Source organism: Loxodonta africana, chromosome 5 (genome assembly GCF_030014295.1).
Source record: "Loxodonta africana isolate mLoxAfr1 chromosome 5, mLoxAfr1.hap2, whole genome shotgun sequence".
NCBI lineage: Eukaryota > Metazoa > Chordata > Mammalia > Proboscidea > Elephantidae > Loxodonta > Loxodonta africana.
In genome coordinates, this window is record NC_087346.1 from 118,783,901 (window position 1) to 118,803,534 (window position 19,634).

At 37.5% G+C, this 19,634-nt stretch overlaps 1 protein-coding gene across 3 annotated transcripts in view; it reads right to left on the reverse strand.

Annotated features, from left to right (window-relative positions):
• The window catches only part of WDR19 (WD repeat domain 19), a 92,440-nt gene that overhangs the window by 50,214 nt on the left and 22,592 nt on the right, over positions 1-19,634 (reverse strand). For 2 of the 3 annotated variants that reach the window (XM_010591417.3, XM_023549799.2), the window contains 8 exons: positions 11,176-11,246; positions 10,529-10,701; positions 10,327-10,441; positions 9,234-9,340; positions 8,091-8,213; positions 4,739-4,888; positions 1,221-1,368; positions 888-1,092 (listed from right to left, as the gene is read on the reverse strand). In XM_010591417.3, coding sequence (XP_010589719.2) covers positions 888-1,092; positions 1,221-1,368; positions 4,739-4,888; positions 8,091-8,213; positions 9,234-9,340; positions 10,327-10,441; positions 10,529-10,701; positions 11,176-11,246 — 1,092 coding nt within the window. The remainder of the gene's footprint in view (positions 1-887; positions 1,093-1,220; positions 1,369-4,738; positions 4,889-8,090; positions 8,214-9,233; positions 9,341-10,326; positions 10,442-10,528; positions 10,702-11,175; positions 11,247-19,634) is intronic. The other variant, XM_023549798.2, reaches the window with a different exon arrangement.

The window sequence follows — 19,634 nt, forward strand, 5'->3', positions numbered from 1 at the left end:
GGTGAGGGTCTGCGCTAAAACAGGGGAAAACAGGAGGAGAAAAGGATGGTGTGTGTGTGACAGGGCATGTGCACATGTGGTTAGGACATGGGAGAAGAGGGGCCTGGGGAAGATGGTGAGTTCAGTTTTAGACATGGCTTGCTTGCAAAGCTCGTGGTGGTAGGCAGTTGTAAATGCAGGTCTAAGTTGCAGACACAGATTTTGGAATCAGCTTCATAGGGATGGTAACTGAGGCCATGGAAGTAGAGATCACTCAGGAAGAACAACCAGAGTAAGAAGAAAGAAGGAGCTCATGGGACCCTGAGGAACTGCAACCTTTAGGAGATGGGCAGAAGAATCAGAACCACAAAGGAATTCAGACTGGCCCTAAGAAAACACAAACCAAACCTGTTTTTGTTGAGTCAATTCTGACTCATAGCAACCCTACAGGACAAAGTAGAACTGCCCCATAGGGTTTCCAAGGGGTGGCTGGTGGATTTGAACTGCCGACCTTTTGGTTAGCAGCTGTACTGCTTAACCCCTGCAAAGAGAAAAAAGTAGGAAAAGGAATTCTCAAGCAAGGCAAGCTCAAACTTCATTATGATGAAACCAAGATATTGCTGAAACAATGAAGTTTATTAGACTTTCACGAGAACTGAGTATCTGGGTTCTTAGACACCTTTTGATTCTGAAGGACTTTTCTTAAAATGAAGCACCAACAACACCTGACAACAGTATTTCCTTTAGAATTTATATGCATGTTCATATCCATTATCTTATCTAAGCTTCAGGATGATCCTGAGCAGTAAACAAGGTAAATACTATTATCTCCATTGAGTTGAATGGGATTTGACCTTTAAAACCACAAAGTAAATAAGAAGCTCCAAGAGAGTGGCTTTAAACCCTACCTTTTCAACATTAAAGTCTGTGTCAGCATTTGTCTCAGTTCATTAGGCCCCACATCTTTTAAACCTTCGAGGAAGCTGTGGGTGCTAAGATAGATGTTGTTTATTTTTCCACTCTGCGTCTGGCAGGTCAACTCTCCATTGTACAGCAGCAGAGGTTTATGAGAGAAGGGAACTTTGGTGCCACCAGCCAAAATGACCTTGGATCCTATATTATAAAACACACATCTTAATGCTGAAAGCTAGTACTCAGCACGAACATCAGAAAGGAATGTTTTGATTTCATTGTAACGGAAATTCATTTACCAACAAAAGTACAAAAATGTGATTAAGTACCTTGTATAGTGTCCTTGTGAAAGACGTAAGTGTATACCTTATCATCATCATAAGCAATAAACACGCCTTTATCCATGGGCCAGTTTTCCCAAAGAACACCTTTAATTGTTGGTGAGAAATCTGGAATCTCATAGGTAGCATCATTAACCTACAAGAGAGGATTTAAAGATTTGTCCCAAGCATGTGTTTAAATCATTGTCATTTGCTCTGGTGGAAGCCTGTTTAAAGCCTTAGCTAGCATAGCTTGCCAACCCATATTCCATGTAGAAACAGTCCAGCCACCAATAGGAAGGAAAGCTTCTTTTCCTACTCCTAACCCGTATCTGGCTTTTTGAAAACACTGTAGTTATATGGCATATCAAAGATTTTATCTAATATTTGGCAAGTTTGTAGGGAAAACTACAAGTCTAGACACAAAGTTTCAGGTTAAGGAAAAAAAGTTAAAGATGTTCAAGATGACAGAAATTTAAATCATAAACACAATTGTGTCTAGAAAAATTTCAGTAATATGGAGTATAAAAAAAAAAATAACCCAAACCCACTGCCGTCAATTCTATAAGTGCTCAAATTAGGGGACAGCAAATTAATTTACATATGACTTAATATGAATTGAAATAAATTCTACTAGATATATTTTATTTCCAAGACTTACCTATAATACATTCTGATAAATATAAAATGTATTGTTATAGCAATATAACCCACTGCCGTCTATAATTGTTACAGCAATATAAGCTATCTTAAAAAAATTAATCCATGTTACTCCTGGGAATTCAGGAAAATAGCTAGGCTTACTGCATATCCTGAATGGATGGCTCAGAAATACCTGCCTCCTCGCTACTCTGGTTTCCCTTTTAAAATAAGAAGGAAATAGAAAAGTACTGAAAATAATAAAGTTATAGAGCTGTGCTGTCCAATATGAACTGACTTGACGGCACCTAACAACAACAACAAGCCACACTGGCTACTGAGTACTGAAATGGGCCTAGTCCAAACTGAGATATGTGTAAGTGTAAACCTCACGCCTGATTTCAATGACTTAGTACGAAAAAGAGAATGCAAAAATCTCATTAACAAGATCTTTGTATTGATTACGTGTTGAAATAATAATATTGAATTAAATAAAACATTATTAAAATTAATTCTACTTGTTTCTTTTTTTTTTATCTCTTTTTAAAATGAAACTAGTCAAAAATTTAAAGTTACATATGTTATATTTCTACCGGACAGTGCTGCTTCCATGTATGGTACTACTTCCTCTTACATATGCTGTTGTTGTTGTTATTAGGTGTCATCGAGTCGAACGTGACTCACAGCAACCCCACACGCCAGAGGAGAACTGCCCCATTGGGTTTTCTCGGCTGTAATTTTACAGAAGCAGATCTCCAGGTCTTTCCCCAGTGGAGCCACTCAGTGGGCTTCAACCACCAGCTTTTTGGTTAGCAGCCAAGCGATTTAATTCTAACCTCACACTCTACAAGACAGATATTGTTATTACAATCCTCATTTTACAGATAAGGAAACTGAGGCACACAGAATTTGCCCAAAGTCACATAGCTAATAAGTAGAATCTGAACCCAGGCAGTCTGGCTTCAGAGTCTATGCTTCTAATCGCTATGCTATAATACTCTTGGTCCGTACAGGTGAACACGCCAAAGCCACCGCACTGGTGGCAGAATAAAAAAAAAAAAAAGAGTAACAAGGCAGATACTGCACTAAAAGCTTGACATACATTATCTCATTTGATTTTCATACAACAACTCTGCAAGGCAGGTACTAGAGGTATCTCCATTTGTAGATGAGGAAACGAGGAGTTCAATCAAACTGAGAGCTTTGGAGGAAGATGCCCTGGGTTCATACCATTCATGCCACATGCTAGCTGTGTGACCATAGACAAGTTACTTCTCTTCTCTATGCCTTAGTTTCTCCATCTGTAAAATGCAAATAGTATGCGTACTCATCTCTGGGATAGCTGTAAGGATTAAGAGAGCTCACTAATATATAGAAACAGCACTCAGCACAAAAATCTTAGCTGTTATTGTTACTACCCTTAATAAACCTCTGGGCCCCTCCTGGCACAGTGGTTAAGAGCCACAGCTGCTAACCAAAAGCTCAGTGGTTAGAATCCACCAGCCACTCCTCAGAAACCCTAGTGGCCAGTTCTACTCTGTCCTATAGGGTTGCTATGAGTCGGCATTGATGTGACGGCAATAGGTTGCTGTTTTTGTTGTCTGTCTGTCTTTAAAATCCATGTACATAGCTACTACACTCTATTGCTTCCAGAGGGCCACATGTTTACGAGCTTTCTATAACATATCCCAAGCCATCCTTTACGGGCATACAGGGATTGACGGGGTACAAGATTGTTCAGTTAGGGTATACTCAAGAAAAGAAGTCATTTTTCCCAGTTCCCATCTACAAAATGATTTGCTTCTCTTACCATGTACATAGGAAGGGGAATTACTAGTAAATGTAAGAATTTTCAAAATAGTATTTCGACGAGTTACGTATTTCAATATATGTGAATCACAGGAACAATGTTTCTCTCAGACTTTCTGGAGTAGAAAATTAAGCTACAACAGTGGCACACTATAACCAGGTAGTTGTGAAAAATCAAAGAAAATGCATGGCACTCTGGTCACTGAGGGGCTCAGGGCAGCCCCTCCCTCTGTGCTAGGCTTTGAGGAAGGCCTTGGCACAAGCCCTCTTTTCCTTTCCCTCCCAAGCTGGCCTTACATATAGAAAAGACCAGGTATAATTGAAAGAAGGAATTTACTCCTGTAGGCACCACAGTCGCCTCTGATACATATCTTGCCTACCAAAAAACCCCCAAACCCACTGCCACTGAGTCGATTCTGAGCTGTAGCAACCCTACAGGGCAGAGCAGAACTGCCCCGTAGGGTTTCTGAGGCTGACGTTTTTACAGAAGCAGACTGTCACAGCCTTCTCCTGGGGCGTGGCTGACCTCTTGGTTACCAGCTGAATGCTTAACCACTGTGCCACCAGGAATCCTTCAACAAAGTTAAGAATGTTTAAAAATACAAGTAATTGAATTTAAAAATGGATCTGTCTGTTTTTAATCATCTAATATAAAGATAGTTTATCTTTGTTCAGGATCTTCCAAATAAGAGGAAAACCAAGTGAGATGGGCAGAAAGGACAGCGTAATTCCTGACCTCTGGGGCTTACTACATATCTGGAGAGAAAAGTCATGCATGCAGGTATACTATAATACTGTGCGGTCATAACAAGGCTAGAAAAGTGGAATAACATACAATCGCTATCTTTTCCATTAAAAAAAAATCTCTGGGAATGAAAAAAACTGAAGATAATGGAAAAAAAATTCCTTCATACAGTCTTGAAAATGGATCTATTATGACTAATTCAATCACAAGCATGATAACAAAGTACTAAGTAAAATCCCTTTCACCGTTTAAGAGAAAACAACTTTATATATATTCACTTTAAAAACACTTGTTATATTGCATTAAAAAATATTTTTTTATTTTCCAAACTTACTGGACAATAGACAAATCCGTCACTTTTTTCATCAATGAAAACCAATCTGGTCCCATTTGGATCAGGAAAAATCTTTTTCACACTGACAGGATGTCGATAGTCATTAACAAATTGCCAGTCTTCAATATAGAAATACTGAATGACACCAGTCTAAAAAATATTCAGTAATGGAAATACAAAAGGTTGTCAAGAAAATACTAACATGTTGCTGTTAAAAAAAAGAAAACTAGCACGGCACCCTTACAAAAATACCTTGTGGAGGGAAGGGAGTGATTGGCAAACAAATGTAGAAGGTGCATGTTATTTGTGTAAAAATACAGTATAGTGAGAGTTGTGAAACATCACTACAATCAATTTTAAAACATTTTAATCACCCCAGAGAGAAACCCGCCCACTTGGCAGTCACTTCTCATTTTCCCCATAGCACCTGGTCCTAGGCTAGTCTACTTTCTTTTCTCTACACATTTGCTCATTCTGCACATTTCATATAAATGGAATCATAAACATGTGGCTTTTGGCGACTGCCTTATTTCACTTAGCATTATGTTTTCAAGTTTTAGCATGTATCGGTACTTCCATTTCTTTTTATCGCCAAATAATTCCACTGAATGGATAAACCACACTTTATTTACCCATTCATTGACTGACGGACAGTTGGATTACTTCTACTTTTTAGCTTTTATGAATAATATTGCTATGAATGTGGGTGCACAAGTTTTTGTGTGGACATATGTTTTTAATTCTCTTGGGTATATTCCTAGGAGTGGAATTACTGGGTCATATGGTAACGTACCAAAATACCCAGTGATTCTGCTAGGAAATCCTGGTGGTGTAGTGGTTAAGAGCTACAGCTGCTAACCAAAAGGCTGGCCCTTTGAATCCACCAGGTGCTCCTTGGAAACTCTATGGGGCAGTTTTACTCTGTTCTGTAGGGTCGCTACCAGTTGGAATCGACTGGATGGCAATGGGGTTTTTTTTTTCCTGGTTTATGGTAACCTATATTTAACCCCTTTGAGGAACTGCCGAACTGTATGCCCAAGTGGCTGCACCATTTTATTTTCCCACCAGGAGCATATGAGGGTTCCAATTTCTCCACATGCTCGTCAATACCTGTTATTATGCCTTTTTTATTTTAGCCCTTATTGTGGGTGTGAAGGCTTATTTCAGAAAATAAAAACTTATTTGCACACAAAAACCTATCTATGAATGTTTGTAACAGCTTTCTTTGTAATAGCCCCAAACTGGAAACAATCCAGATGTCCTTCAGTGGGTGAATGGTTAAACAAACTGTGCTATATCCATCCGTATCACAGAATACTACTCAGCGATAAAATGAAATGAACTATTGATACACACAGCATCTTGGATTACTCTCCAGAGAATTATGCTGAGTGAAAAAAGCCAGACAAAAAGGAGCACACATTGTATGGTTCCATTTATATAAAACTCAAGAAAATTCAGACTTATAGTGACAAATCACTGGATGGGGGGGCGAGGGAAGAATCAGGGGCATGAGAAAGGGCACGAGAAAACTTTTGGAGGTAATGGATATGTTCACTATCTTGATTGAGATAATGGTGTTTCATGAGTATATACATATGTCAAAACTTACCAAATTGTATACTTTAAACAGTACAGTTTACTGTATATCAATTATACTTCAATAAAGCTATTAAAAAATGTATTATCAGAATCACTGAAGAATGACACTGAGGGAAATGTAGACTACTATAAAAAAATTTTTTTTTTTTTTTTTTTACTATACTTTGAGTCCTTATGTCGGAATGCTATGTGGCATAACGAAAAGAGTGGACTTGGAATCAGGAAATCTTGTTCAAATTCTGCAAAAAAATTTACTGTCCTGCTACAAATTCAGCATCCTTTCAAACTTTAGTGTCCTTATTTCTAAAACGGACACCGCGATACCTCCTCTGCTTACCTTATAGAGCAAATGAGAGAAAATAAGTGAGGTCAGGGCTTTATAAACGAATATGTGTCATACAAATGTATTGTGTGTGCTATCATTTACATCCCTTACTGGTTTATCTGATACATGAGACCTGCCCTACTGATGTATATTATTGCGAAGACTGATTATTTTAAGTCAAACTTAAATGTAAGAGGGTTGCTTACATGGTAATAAGTCTAGAAAATATGCATATTTAAAAAAACTGTGAGAAAATGGAAACTTGAAGCCACGAATAACTTTTTCTAATGTGGAAAACAATGCCTATCAATGTTACAGAATTGTGTTAGAGACTAAACAGATATGAAACGCTTTGAAAAATGTTTGAAAACCTTTACAAAGATAAGATGCTATTACTATATCTTTTATGTCCATGTGGCTACAGTAATATTTAGAGGTATAGGGCACTAATGCTTCAAAAAACCAACAGACTGAATGAAGTGGGGTCCTCAACATTCAATTAAATTTACTATTTACTGAGTTGCACGTCACCAGGGCTCTGATATTTGTTGAATGCCTGCTAAATGTAGACACTGGGGATCTGAAGGTGAATGAGATGTCTTATGTATATCATTGAATTAAATCCTTAAAATGCCGAGATAAGGAATGTAAGGCTTGGAGGGGTTAAGTAACAGGAAACAATAGAGCTGGCATCTGAGCCCAGATTGGGCTCCAAAGTCTGCTCTTTTCACTATGCCATCAAAATTGCTTAAAATCACAGAAGCACTTGATACAAGCAAATAAATCATCCCACCGATAAGCTCTAGATAAATTTAAAATTAATCACACATGACTTCATTCTTGTATTGGGTTCAACATAGGAAAGAAAAAAAAACTGATAGGAAAAGGAATACAATCAAGATTACAAAGTATAGAACAATGAGATGGCACCCGGCTACCACCACCGACTGCTCTGACAGGGATCACAATAGAGGGTCCCGGACAGACCTGGAGAACAATGTAGAACAAAATTCTAACTCAGAAACAAAGTCCAGACTTGCTAGCTTCCCAGAGAGTGGAGAAATCCTGAAAGTATGACCCCTGGACACCCTTTCAGCTCAGTAATGAGGTCACATCTGAGGTTCACCCTTTTGCCAAAGATTGAAGAGGCCCATGGAGCAAAACAAGGCTAAAGGGGCGCAGCAGCCCTGGGGCAGGGACTGGAAGGCAGGAGAGAACAGGAAAGCTGGTAATAGGGAACCCAGGGTTGAGAAGAGATAATGTTGACATGTCGTGGGGTTGTTAACCAATGTCATAGAACAAAGTGTGTACTGTTTGATAACAAACTAGTTTGTTCTTCATCTAAAGTACAATAAAAAAAAAAAAAGATGACAAAGTAGAAATTAGAAATTCCCCACACTATATATGAAAGAAGATAATACATACATCTGTACCATAGATGAGGAAATCACCAGTTAAGGCATGACACAAAATACGACACTTATCATCCAGTGCTGGGAAAAGTCGAGTCTCACGTTCTTCTTGGGCATCCAAAATTTCACTTTCTATCTAAAACATGAAGAATAACATTGGTTCAGAGATTTAAGGTAATTTTAGTCTTATTTGAGTAAACCTGGTTTGCAATACCAACCTGGGCTGGGGCTGGGGGGAGAATGTCTTTTTCTTAAGTTCAACCAAACATTCAGACTCACAAGGCTACCACAGCCCGTCTATTCAGGATATCAGACGGCAACCACAGCTCACCAGCAAAGCAACATCAGGCATTTCTCTCTAGCGGGAATAGTCTTTGCAGTAGGCTATGCCCCTGTTTGGTAGCTAATCTTTTTGTCTTCCTGGGTGCAAAGAACCAAGGAATGAATGTGGGAGATGCCCTGAATTAAAAGCCCCATGCTTCACAATAGCCATTATCTCTTGAACAACTCAATAGGCATGGTTTCTAGGATCCTCACAGGTGACATCCTCAGATACAAGGGTCAATGCACGCAGGGAAGCCCAAAGGTATGGCGAACCCATCACTTAGTTATAGTTCATTCATAGTTCCTTCTAGATGTAATTCTCCTGTCAGCGTCATGTTTACCACAAGCAATGTTGTGAGTAGCACAACTGACACTTTATCAGGTTTTCTTGGGGAAGAGAGCTAGAAAGTTAACTGAACATCTGATTCTCATACAAAAGAGGAATAGTTTCGTTAATCCTTAACCACTTTTGGCTTTCTACTCTGTACATAGTTGGCTCCTGACCAAAGTTCTTGGTAACTAGAAATTAAGATGTTTGTTATCATCACTTAACTTAGCAGGCCCTTGCTGCTGTTGTTGTTAGTAGCTGTAGCGTTGATTCCAACTCATACCGAGCCCACGTGTGCAGAGTAGAATTGCCCCATAAGGTTTTCCATGATGTGACCTTTTGGAAGTAGATCGCCAGGACTATCTTCCGAGGTACCTCTGGGTGGGCTCAAACTGCCAACCTTTCGGCTAGTAGTCAAGCACTTAATTATTTGCACCACCCAACCACCCAGCAATAAAAACCCAGTGCCGTTAAGTTGATTCTGACTCATAAAATTATACTTACCAAATGTAACTGGACTCTGCCCTCAAAAAGTGCAGCAGCATAGTCAGAATGAAGACAAATACTGGTGACTGTTCCCAAATATTCCACATCTTTCAGTTTTTTCACAGCTGTAGTAATTTTTAAAACCAACATATTAAAATGTATATAAAACTACCTTATATAAAGTTTTGCAAGTACTTTTTAAATGTGTGCCTTTCCGAGGATATTCTGACCTTTTAATTTTTATTTTAGATACTCTAAAGAAAAATCTTAGTAGCCACATAAATTTGCCTTCAGGAATCTGATAATGATTTATAAAGTAGCAAGAAATAAAATCACATGCAAAAAAAGTAAGAACTAAACCTTTGTGACAAGAAGCTTAATGGTGTTCTCTAATTAACAGAATAATTCTCAGGCTTGCTCTATTCCTGACAGATATTTGACCCCCAACGGGGAAGAGACAGGGTGAGGGGGGAGATGAAAAGAGTGAGGTTCTCTTCACATGCTAATAACCATTATTCAAAGAATAAAAGTAGAGAGGAAACTAAAATTTATTAAGTACCTATCAGACTTAGGGAGCCCTGGTGGTGCAGTGGTTAAAAGCCCACCTGCTAATCAAAAGGCCAGCAGTTTGAATCCACCAGCCACTCCCTGGAAACCTATGGGACAGTCCTACCTTGTCCTATAGGGTCGCTATGTGTCGGAATCAACTCAAAGGCAACAGGTTTTTTTTTTTTTTTTTACCAGACTTAGGCATACTTAACACAGCCACTGTGCAAAGTGAGATCACGTTTTATTTCATTTAATCTTCTTCATGATCCCTTAAAAGTGGAAGTATCCTCATTTTCCAGATTAGAAAATCAACGCTTAGAGAGAGAAAGTAATCAGCCTATGATTACTTAACTAAAAGAGATAGAGGGGGAGTTTGAACCCAAACCCATAATCACACGCATTGCCACCAAGTCGATTCCAACTCATAGTGACCCTATAGGACAGAGTAGAACTTCCCTCAATAATAATTCAGATTTCCTGGTCTTAAAAAGAAGCTCCATTGCTTCCCAAATAATAACAGAAATCGTATGCTAGGTAAGAATACAACTGGATTTAGACTTACCATTCTCTCCAAGGACATAAAACCAAGCTCGATTATTCATTCCTACGGCCAGGTGGTAAAGACCTACTGCTACAAAGTTGGGTTCCACGTCTACAGAAACTGTGATTGGTAGCTCCTAGAGTACAGAAAAGTAACAATAGTAAACCAGCTGCTAAAACTGTTTTGATTCATTCATAAAAAAAAAAAAACATAATTTCCATACTTCTTCAACATGGTTGGCTACAGTGACTTCAAGGAGGGAGGTGAGATAGGCAATCCGTGTGCTGCAGGCAGCCCCGAGGATGGGAAGCTTGGTCAGGAAAACATGGAGTGAGCCCCTTTGGGTGGACAATGCCAGCAACTGACCATCATCTGTCCAGGACAAGGTACCCAACCCTGAAATAAATGACAAAACAAATGATTATTCAAAAACAAATATACTGTTGTAGGCAAGTAAGCAAGCAAATACTTTCATTTAAGCTACCAGAAGTATAAAAAGATTCAAATGTGCTCTTTAAAAGATAGTTCTAACAGTATTTATACTAGTAAAGTCATCAGGGATAACCATACAGTCATGAGCACTGACAAATTAAAAACTGGCTCAAAAAGGAAAGTATATAAGAATAATTTACATTTTATAGTTGAAATCAGGATAAAATTCACTACAAATTAATGGATCAAAGTGGATTTATATCATTCTAGTCAAATAGTATGATTCAACATCATTACTAAAATAGGAGGCTATCATAGGTAACTCTAGTGAAGGATATTAATTTTATTCCTTACAATAAATGTAAATCAAACAGTAAACAACAGTATTTTCTGAAATTGGAATGATAAAATATCAATATGCTTCAGATAAAGCAATACCTTTATTTTCATCATCCAGGTTGATTATAGCATACATGTCTTTTAATTCTGCCAGGTCATGGATTTTAATGCTGAAAAATATATATACATGGTGGGTTTTTATATATATATTAAACATTAAATAATATTGTTTTAGTTCACCAAAAAGATAAACTATAGAACAGGTCTGTGGTCTCCAAACAGGGTGTAGGGGATGATCTACTGGGTTAAGGTCAGAAAATATTAGAATTTTTCCATATTTATATTTTATCTTTTAAATTACTCTGTTCCAGAGAATCCCTGAAGGAGCAGGAGAGCAGTGGGATGCAAACTCCAAATTCTAGTAAAAAGACCAGACTTAATGGTCTGACTGAGATCAGAGGGATCCCAGAGGTCATGGTCCCCAGACCTTCAGTTAGCCCAAGACAGGAACCATTCTCAAAGCCAACTCTACAGACATGGATTGGACTGGACTACAAGACAGAAAATGATACTGGTAAGGAGTAGGCTTCTTGGATCATGTAGACACATAAGACTATCTGGGCAGCTCCTGTCTGGAGGGGAGATGTGAAGGCTGAGGGGGACAGAAGCTGCCTGGATGAATATGGAAACACAGGGTGGAGGGAAGGAATGTGCTGTCTCATTAAGGGGAGAGCAACTAGGAGTATATAAACAAAAAAACCAAACCCAGTGCCCTCGAGTCAATTCCGAATCATAGCAACCCTGCAGGACAGAGTAGAACTGCCACATAGTTTCCAAGGAGCGCCTGGCGGATTTGAACTGCTCACCCTTTGGTTAGCAGCCGTAGCACTTAACCACTACGCCACCAGGGTTTCCAGGAGTATACAGCGAGGTATATATAAGGTTAGTTCTACTCTGTCCTATAGGGTCGCTATGAGTCGGAATTGACTCGACAGTACTGTTTTTTTTTGTTTTTACATAAGGTTTTGTACAAGACTGACTTGATGTGTAAATTTTCACTTAAAAAAAAAATTACTCTGTTCCTTTGGGGGTTGTGTATGCCCAGTTTAATTTTCTATCTATAGCTTCAGGAACAAGGAGGTCAACGCTGTCCTGAAGAAAAGTTTGAGTAGAAAAACACACTCCTGAGTTGAAGCAATGTTAATAATTCAGAGGATATAGGTTTCTCTTTGCAATGTTTTTTTTCCCCTGTGGAGTTCCTTCATACAAAAAGAAATGAGGCATAATAGAAAGAGCACTAGCCCTGAAAAATGGGGGCATAACATTACTTCATAGGGTTCTTGGGAAGAATAAGAAGGTTAATAAAAATGAAAGTTTGTAGCACGATGTTGGGAACTAATAGTTGTAATACTTCTTTCCTCCTTCCCTTTCTTCCCTCCCTGTGTTTTCCCCTTACATTTTTTTCCTCATTGTTTTTTATTTAATTAAACTTGTAATTTTGAGATAATTGTAGACTCACACGCAGTTTTGAAAACAATACAGAGAGATTCCATGTACCCTTTACCTAATTTCCCTCATTTGTAACATCTTTAAAAATCATAGTACAATATCAAAATCTGGATATTAACATTGATACAATTTACCAAACCTAATCAGATTCTCCATTTTACTTGTGAGTTTTTTGCCCTGTGTTTTTTGTTGTGTAGGTATTTACTGCTATGCACTTTTAACACACGAGTTTCATGTATCTGCAACCACAGTCAAGATACAGAACAGTTCCATCCTTGCACTGCCCTTACAAGCGCACCCACCTCCCTCCTATCACCACACCCCTATCCTCATCCCTAACCCTTTGCCAACACTAATCTGTTTCTCTGTCTCTGTAATCTTGTCATTTCAAGAATGTAATATAAATTGAATCATACAGTATGCAACATTTTGGGATTGGCTTTTTTCACTCAGCATAATTCTTTGGAGATTCATCCAAGTTGTGTGTATCAATAGTTTGTTTTACTTTCAGGTTGTATTCCATAGAATGATGTACCATATATGAAGGACATACAGACTATTTCCAGGTTCTAGCTATTACAAACAAAGCTGCTATAAACATTCTTAGGTTTTTGTGTGAATATCATTTCTCTGGGATAAATGCCCAGGAGTACAATTGCTGGGTCATATGATAACCACGTTTAGTTTTTTAAGAAACTTCCAAGCTGTTTTCCACAGCAGCTGTGCCATTTAACATTCCTACCAGCCATGCATGAGTGATCCAGTTTCTCCGAATCCTCACCAACATTTTATTGTCACCAGTATTTTATTTTAGTCATTCTAATAGATGCACAGTGATATCTCATTGTGATTTTAATCTGCATTACCCTAATGGCCAATGAGGAGTCCCTGGGTGGTGCAAATAGTTAACATGTTTGCTGCTAACAGGAAGGTTGGTGGTTCAAGTCTACCTGGAGGCACCTCAGAAGAAAGGTCTGGAGATCTACTGCCACAAAAATCAGTCTATGATTTTTGAAAACCCTATGGTGTACAGTTCTACTCTGACACAGATGGGGTTGCAATAGTCAAAACTGATGGTAAATAGTTTTTGGTTAATGGCTAATGATGTTGAATACTTTTTCATGTGTTTATTTGCTATCTGTATATTCTCTTTGGTGAAATGTATGCTCATCAAAAAATGTCTTTTGCTTATTTTCTAATTGGATTGTTTGCTTTTTTTTTTTTTTACTGGTGAGTTTTGAGAGTCCTTTGTATATTCTAGGTACTAGTCCATTGTTAGACATGTGGTTTGTAAACATTTCCTCCCAGTCTGTAGCTTGTGTTCTCATCTCCTTAACAGATCCAGGTCTTCAGCAGAGCAAAAGTTTTTAATTTTAACGAAGTCTAATTTATCAGTAATTTTTCCTTTTAAGGATCGTTCTTTTGGTGTCAAGTCTAAGAACTCTTTGCCTAGCTATAGATCCAGAATTTTTCCCTATGCTTTTATCTAAAAGTTTAAAGTTTTACATTTAAGCTCAATGACCCACTTTAAGTTAATTTTTGACTATGGTGTGAGGTTTAGGTTGAGGTTCTTTTTTTTTTTGGCTTATGTATGTCCAATTGCCCAGGCACCATTTGTTGAAAAGGCTATCTTTCATCCACTGAATTGACTTCACACCTTTTTCAAGAATCAGTTGTGCATATTTGTGTGGGCCTATTTCTGGCTTAGGAGTCCTGGCAGCACAGTGGTTTAAGCGCTCAGCTACTAACCAAAGGGTTGGGGGATTGAAACCACCAGCTACTCCATGGAGAGAAGATGTGGCAATCTGCTTCCATAAAGATTTAAAGCACTGGAAACCCTATGGGGGTCAGTTCTACTCTGTCCTGCCAGGTCACTGTGAGTCAGAATTGAGTCGACAGCAGTGGGTTATTTCTGGATCCTCCATTGTTTCATTGATATATGTGTCTATCTCTTTGCCAATACCACAACATCTTGATTACTGCAGCTATATGGTAAGCTTTTATATCAAGCAGAATGAACCCTTTCACTTTATTCTTTTTTTAAGATTATTTTTAATTATTCTAGGGCCTGTGCCTTTCCATATATATTTTAGAAAAAGCTTGTCTTACGTCTTCAAAAAACCTTGCTGAGATTTTGATATGAATTTTATTAAACCTATAGAGCAATTTGAGAATTGGTATCTTTATTATGTTGGGTCTTCCAATCCATGAACATGGTGTATTTCTCTCTTTATTTTGGCCTTTTTTATTTCTTTCACCAGCATTTTGTAATTTTCAGTGTACAGATCCTGTATATGCTTTGTTAAGTACACATTTTCTCTGGAGCAACTGAAAATTGTATTGTTTTTTCAATTTCTGTTTCCACGTTTTTTATTTTTGTGTGTTGATTGATCTTTGTGTGCTGATCTTATATCCTGCAACCTTGGTGAACTCACTCATTTGTTCCAGAAGGTTTTTGTTTGCTTGCTTGCTTTTTTGCAGATTCCTTGGGGTTTTCTACACATACAATCATGTTATCTACAGAGAGTGATTTACATCTTCCTTTCCAGTCTGCATGCTGTTTATTTCTTTTTCTTGCCTTGTTGCCCATACAATGTCAAACAGGAGTAGTGAGAGTGGGTATCCTTGTTTTCTTCCTAACCTTAGACAGAAAACATTCAGTCTTTCACCATTAGGTATGATGTTCGTCGTTGGTTTTTCATAGGTGTTCTTTGTTAAGTTGAGGTAATTCTCTATTCCTCACTTGCTGAGAGTTTTTAATCATGAATGGGTGTTGGATTTCGTCAAATGCCTTTTTCTGTGTCAACTGATATGACCATATGGTTTTTCTTCTTTAGACTGTTGATATATTATGTTGACTTTTGAATGCTGAACCAACCTTGCACAGTTGGAATAAATGCCATTTGATCATGAGGTGTAATTCTTTTTATATATTGCTGGATTTCAGTTTGCTAAATTTTGTAGATTTTTGTGTCGAAGTTCATGAGAGATACTAGTCTATAGCTTTCTTTCTCTCTTGTTTTCTCTCTTCCTTTTTTTCTTTTAGCACTGTCTTTGTCTCTTTCAAAGAGTTTAGAGATATTTTATGAGGGTAATATCAATGTCATAAAATGAGTTAGGAAGTGTTCCCTCCTCTTTTGTTTTCTGAAAGTGGCTGTGTAAATTTGGTGCTGATTCTTTATAATTAGTAAGTTACAAAATTTATAACTAACAAATATTTGGTAGAATTTTCCAGTTAAACCACTCAGGTCTGGAGGCTTATTTTGGGGGAGGTTTTAAACTATGAATTCAACCTCTTTAATGGTTATAGGACTATTCAGATTGTACATATCACCTGGGTTGAGTTTTGGTAGTTTAATGGTTATGGGACTATAGAGGTTGTACATATCATCTGGGCTGAGTTTTTATAGTTTTGTGGTTTTTGAAGAATTGCTCCATTTCTTCTAATGTGTAGAGTTTCTCAACATAAAGTTGTCTGTAATACTCCCTTATTACCCTTTTAATAGCTTCAGGATCTGCAGTTATACCCATTTTCATTCCTGATATTGGTGACTACTGTCTTCTCTATCTCTCTGTCTTTTTTGTCAATCTTGCTAGAAATTTATCAATTTTATTTTTTTCCTCCAAAGAAGTTACCTTTTTAATTGATTTTTCTCTATATTGTTCTTATTTTCAGTTTCATCCCTTTCTACTCTTCATTATTTCCTCCATTCTGCTTGCTTTGGGTTTATTTTGCTCTTTGTCTAGTTTCTCTAGGTAGGAACTTAGATTATTGATTTTGGAACTTCCTTCTTTTCCAATATAAGCATTTAAAGTTATACATTTCCTTCTCAGCAGTGCTTTAGTTGTTTCTCACATATTTTGATATGCTGCATTTTCATTTAGCTCTATATTTTTTCTTTGAAACTACTCTTTGATCCATTAATTATTTAGATGTTGTTTAATTTACAAATGTTTAGAGATTTTTCTGTTGTCTATTGATTTCTACTTTGAATCCTTTATGATCTAAGAATGTATATATATATATTTTTTAGATTTCAATTATTTTAAATTTATTGAAGCTTGTTTTAGTGCTCAGGAAAGGTATATCTTGGTGAATATTCCACAGGTGCTTAGAAAAAAATGTGTATTCTGTGATGTTGGGTGGAATGTTCTATAAATGTCTGTTAGCCTAGTTGTAGTACTGTCAGAGTCTTTTATTTCTTTGTTGAGATGTTCTTGAGTTTTTTTTTTAATTGCTTTATACATTATTGAAAGTGGGATATTAAAGACTCCAACTGTTTTTGTTAGTTGCTTTCGAGTTAGCTACAGTGAAATTTTAAATTTTGAAATTTATGTATACCAGAATGAAACATTGCCTGGTCCTGTGCCATCTTCATGATCTTTGACATGCTTGAGCCCATTTTTGTGGCTACGTTATTAATCCATCTCATTGAGGGTTTCTCTCATTTTTGCTGACCCTTTACTAAACATGTCTGTTACGGATTGAATTGCATACCCCCAAAATAGGTGTTGTAAATCCTAACCTCTATGCCTGTGGTTACAGTCCCATTTTGGGAATGGGCTATTTTTGTTATGTTAATGAGGTAAGATTAGTGTAAGGTAAGTCAATCTCTTTTGAGATATAAAAGAGATTAAACAGCAAATTGCAAGCAGAAATGGGGAAAGGCAGATGCCATACCACATGAAGATCACCAAGGAACCAAGGAACAAGGACTTTCCCTCAGAGCCAACAGAGATAGAAAGCCTTTGTCTAGAGCTGGTATCCTGAATTAGAACTTCTAGCTTCCTGAACTGCTGGAAAATAAATTTGTTTGTTAAAGCCACCCATTTGTGGTATTTCTGTTATAGCAGCACTAGAAAACTAAGACAATGTCCTTTTCTAATTATGTGTCTTTCCTGATGATGTGTTCAAAGTAAGCAAGACAAAGTTTTGCCATCCTTGCTTCTGAGGAGCATTCCAGATTTATCTTTTTTAAGATTGATTTGTTCGTTCTTCTGAAACTCCATGGTATGTTCAATATTCTTCATCAACACCACAATTCAAATGCATCAATTTTCTGTCTTCTTTTTTCCTTGTCCAGCTTTTGCATACATATAAGACAACTGAAAAGATCATGGTGTGGGTCAGGCACACCTTGGTAATCAAATTGATATCTTTGCTTTTCAGAACTTTAAAGAGGTCTTTTGCAACAGATTTGCTCAACGCAATCTGTCATTTTATTTCATAAGTGCTGATTCCGTGGGTGTTGGCTACTGATTCAAGTAGCATGAAATCCTTGATAACTCCATTTATCATGATGTTTCTTAGTGGTCCAGTTGTGAGGATTTTTATGTTCACGTATAACTCGACTGAAGGCTGTAGTCTTAATCAGTAAGCACTTCAAGTCTTCTTCATTTTCAGCAAGCAAGGTTGTGTCATCTGTATTTTGCAGGTTGTTAATGAGTCCTCCTCCAATCTTAATGGCACATTCTTCTGGCTTCTCAGATTATTTGTTCAGCACACAGACTAAGTACGGTGAAAGGGTACAACCCTGCCACACACCTTTACCAATTTTGAACCAGACAGTATCCCCTTGTTCTGTTTGAATGACTGCCTCTTGATCCATGTACAGAATCTGTATGAGCACAATTTAGTGTTGTGGAATCCCATTCTTTGTAATGTTATCTGTAATTTGTTATGATCTGCAGTCAAATGCCTTCACGTAGTTGATAAAACACAGGTAAATATATTTCTGGTATTCTCTACTTTTGGCCAAGATCCATTTGATATCAGCAAAGATGTCCCTTGTTCCACGTCCTCTTTGAATCCAGCCTGAATTTTGGGCAGCTCCCTGTTGATGTAAGGCTGCAGTAGTTTTTGAATTATCTTCAACAAAATTTTGCCAGCATGTGATATTAATATTTTTAGGTAATTCTTGCTTTGCATTGGATAACCTTTCTTTGGAACAGGATGAGTCTTTTTCCAGTAGGTTGGTCAGGTAGCCGTCTTCCAAATTTCTTGACACAGACAAGTGAGCACTTCCAGCATTGCAATCGTTGGTGAAACATCTCAATTAGTTTTCTGTCAATTCCTGGAGACTTGTTGTTTGCTAATGCCTTTAGTGCAGCTTGAAATTCTTCCTTCGGTAGCAATGGAACTTGATTATATGCTGCTTCCTGAAATAGCTGAACATCTACCAATTCTTTTTGGTAAGGTGACTCAATATATTCCATCCATCTTCTTTTGGTACTTCCTTCGTCATTCAATTTTTTGCCCATAGAATCCTTCAGTACTGTAACTCAAAGCCTGAATTTTCTCTTCAGTTCTTTCAGCTTGAGAACTGCTGATTGTGCTCTTCCTTTTTAGTTTTCTAACTCCAGGTTTCTGCACATTTCCTTATAATACTTTACCTTGTCTTCTCAAGCTGCCCTTTGAAATCTTCTGTTCAGCTCTTTTACTTTATTTCTTCCTTTCACTTTAGCTACTCTGCACTTAAGAGCAAGTTTCAGAGTCTCTTCTGATATCCATTTTGATCTTTTCTTTCTTTCCTGTCTTTTTAATGACTTTTTATTTTCTTCATGTATGATATCCTGATGTCACGCCACACCTCTTCACTCTTCTGGTCTTTGGTCTTTAGTGTTCAATGTGTCAAATCTATTCTTGAGATGGTCTATAAATTCAGGTCATACTTTGGTTCTCATTGACTTGCTTTAATTTTCTTCAGCTTCAATTTGTACTTGCATATGAGCAAATTGATGGTGTGTTCTGAAGCTGTCCCTTGGCTTTTTCTTGACTGGTGATACTGGGCAACTCCATTGCCTTTTTCCACAGATGTAGTCAATTTGATTCCCGTGCAATTCATCTGGTGAGTTCCACGTGTAGAGTTGTTAAAAAAAAGTATTTCCAATGAATAAGTCATTGGTCTTGTAGAATTCTATCATGCAATCTCTGCATTGTTCCCATCACCAAGGCTGTATTTTCCATTCTCAGTAATTACCAATGCATCTTGACTGCATATTCAATTATTATCAGACTGCAATGGTTCATAAAATCTTCAATCTCTTCA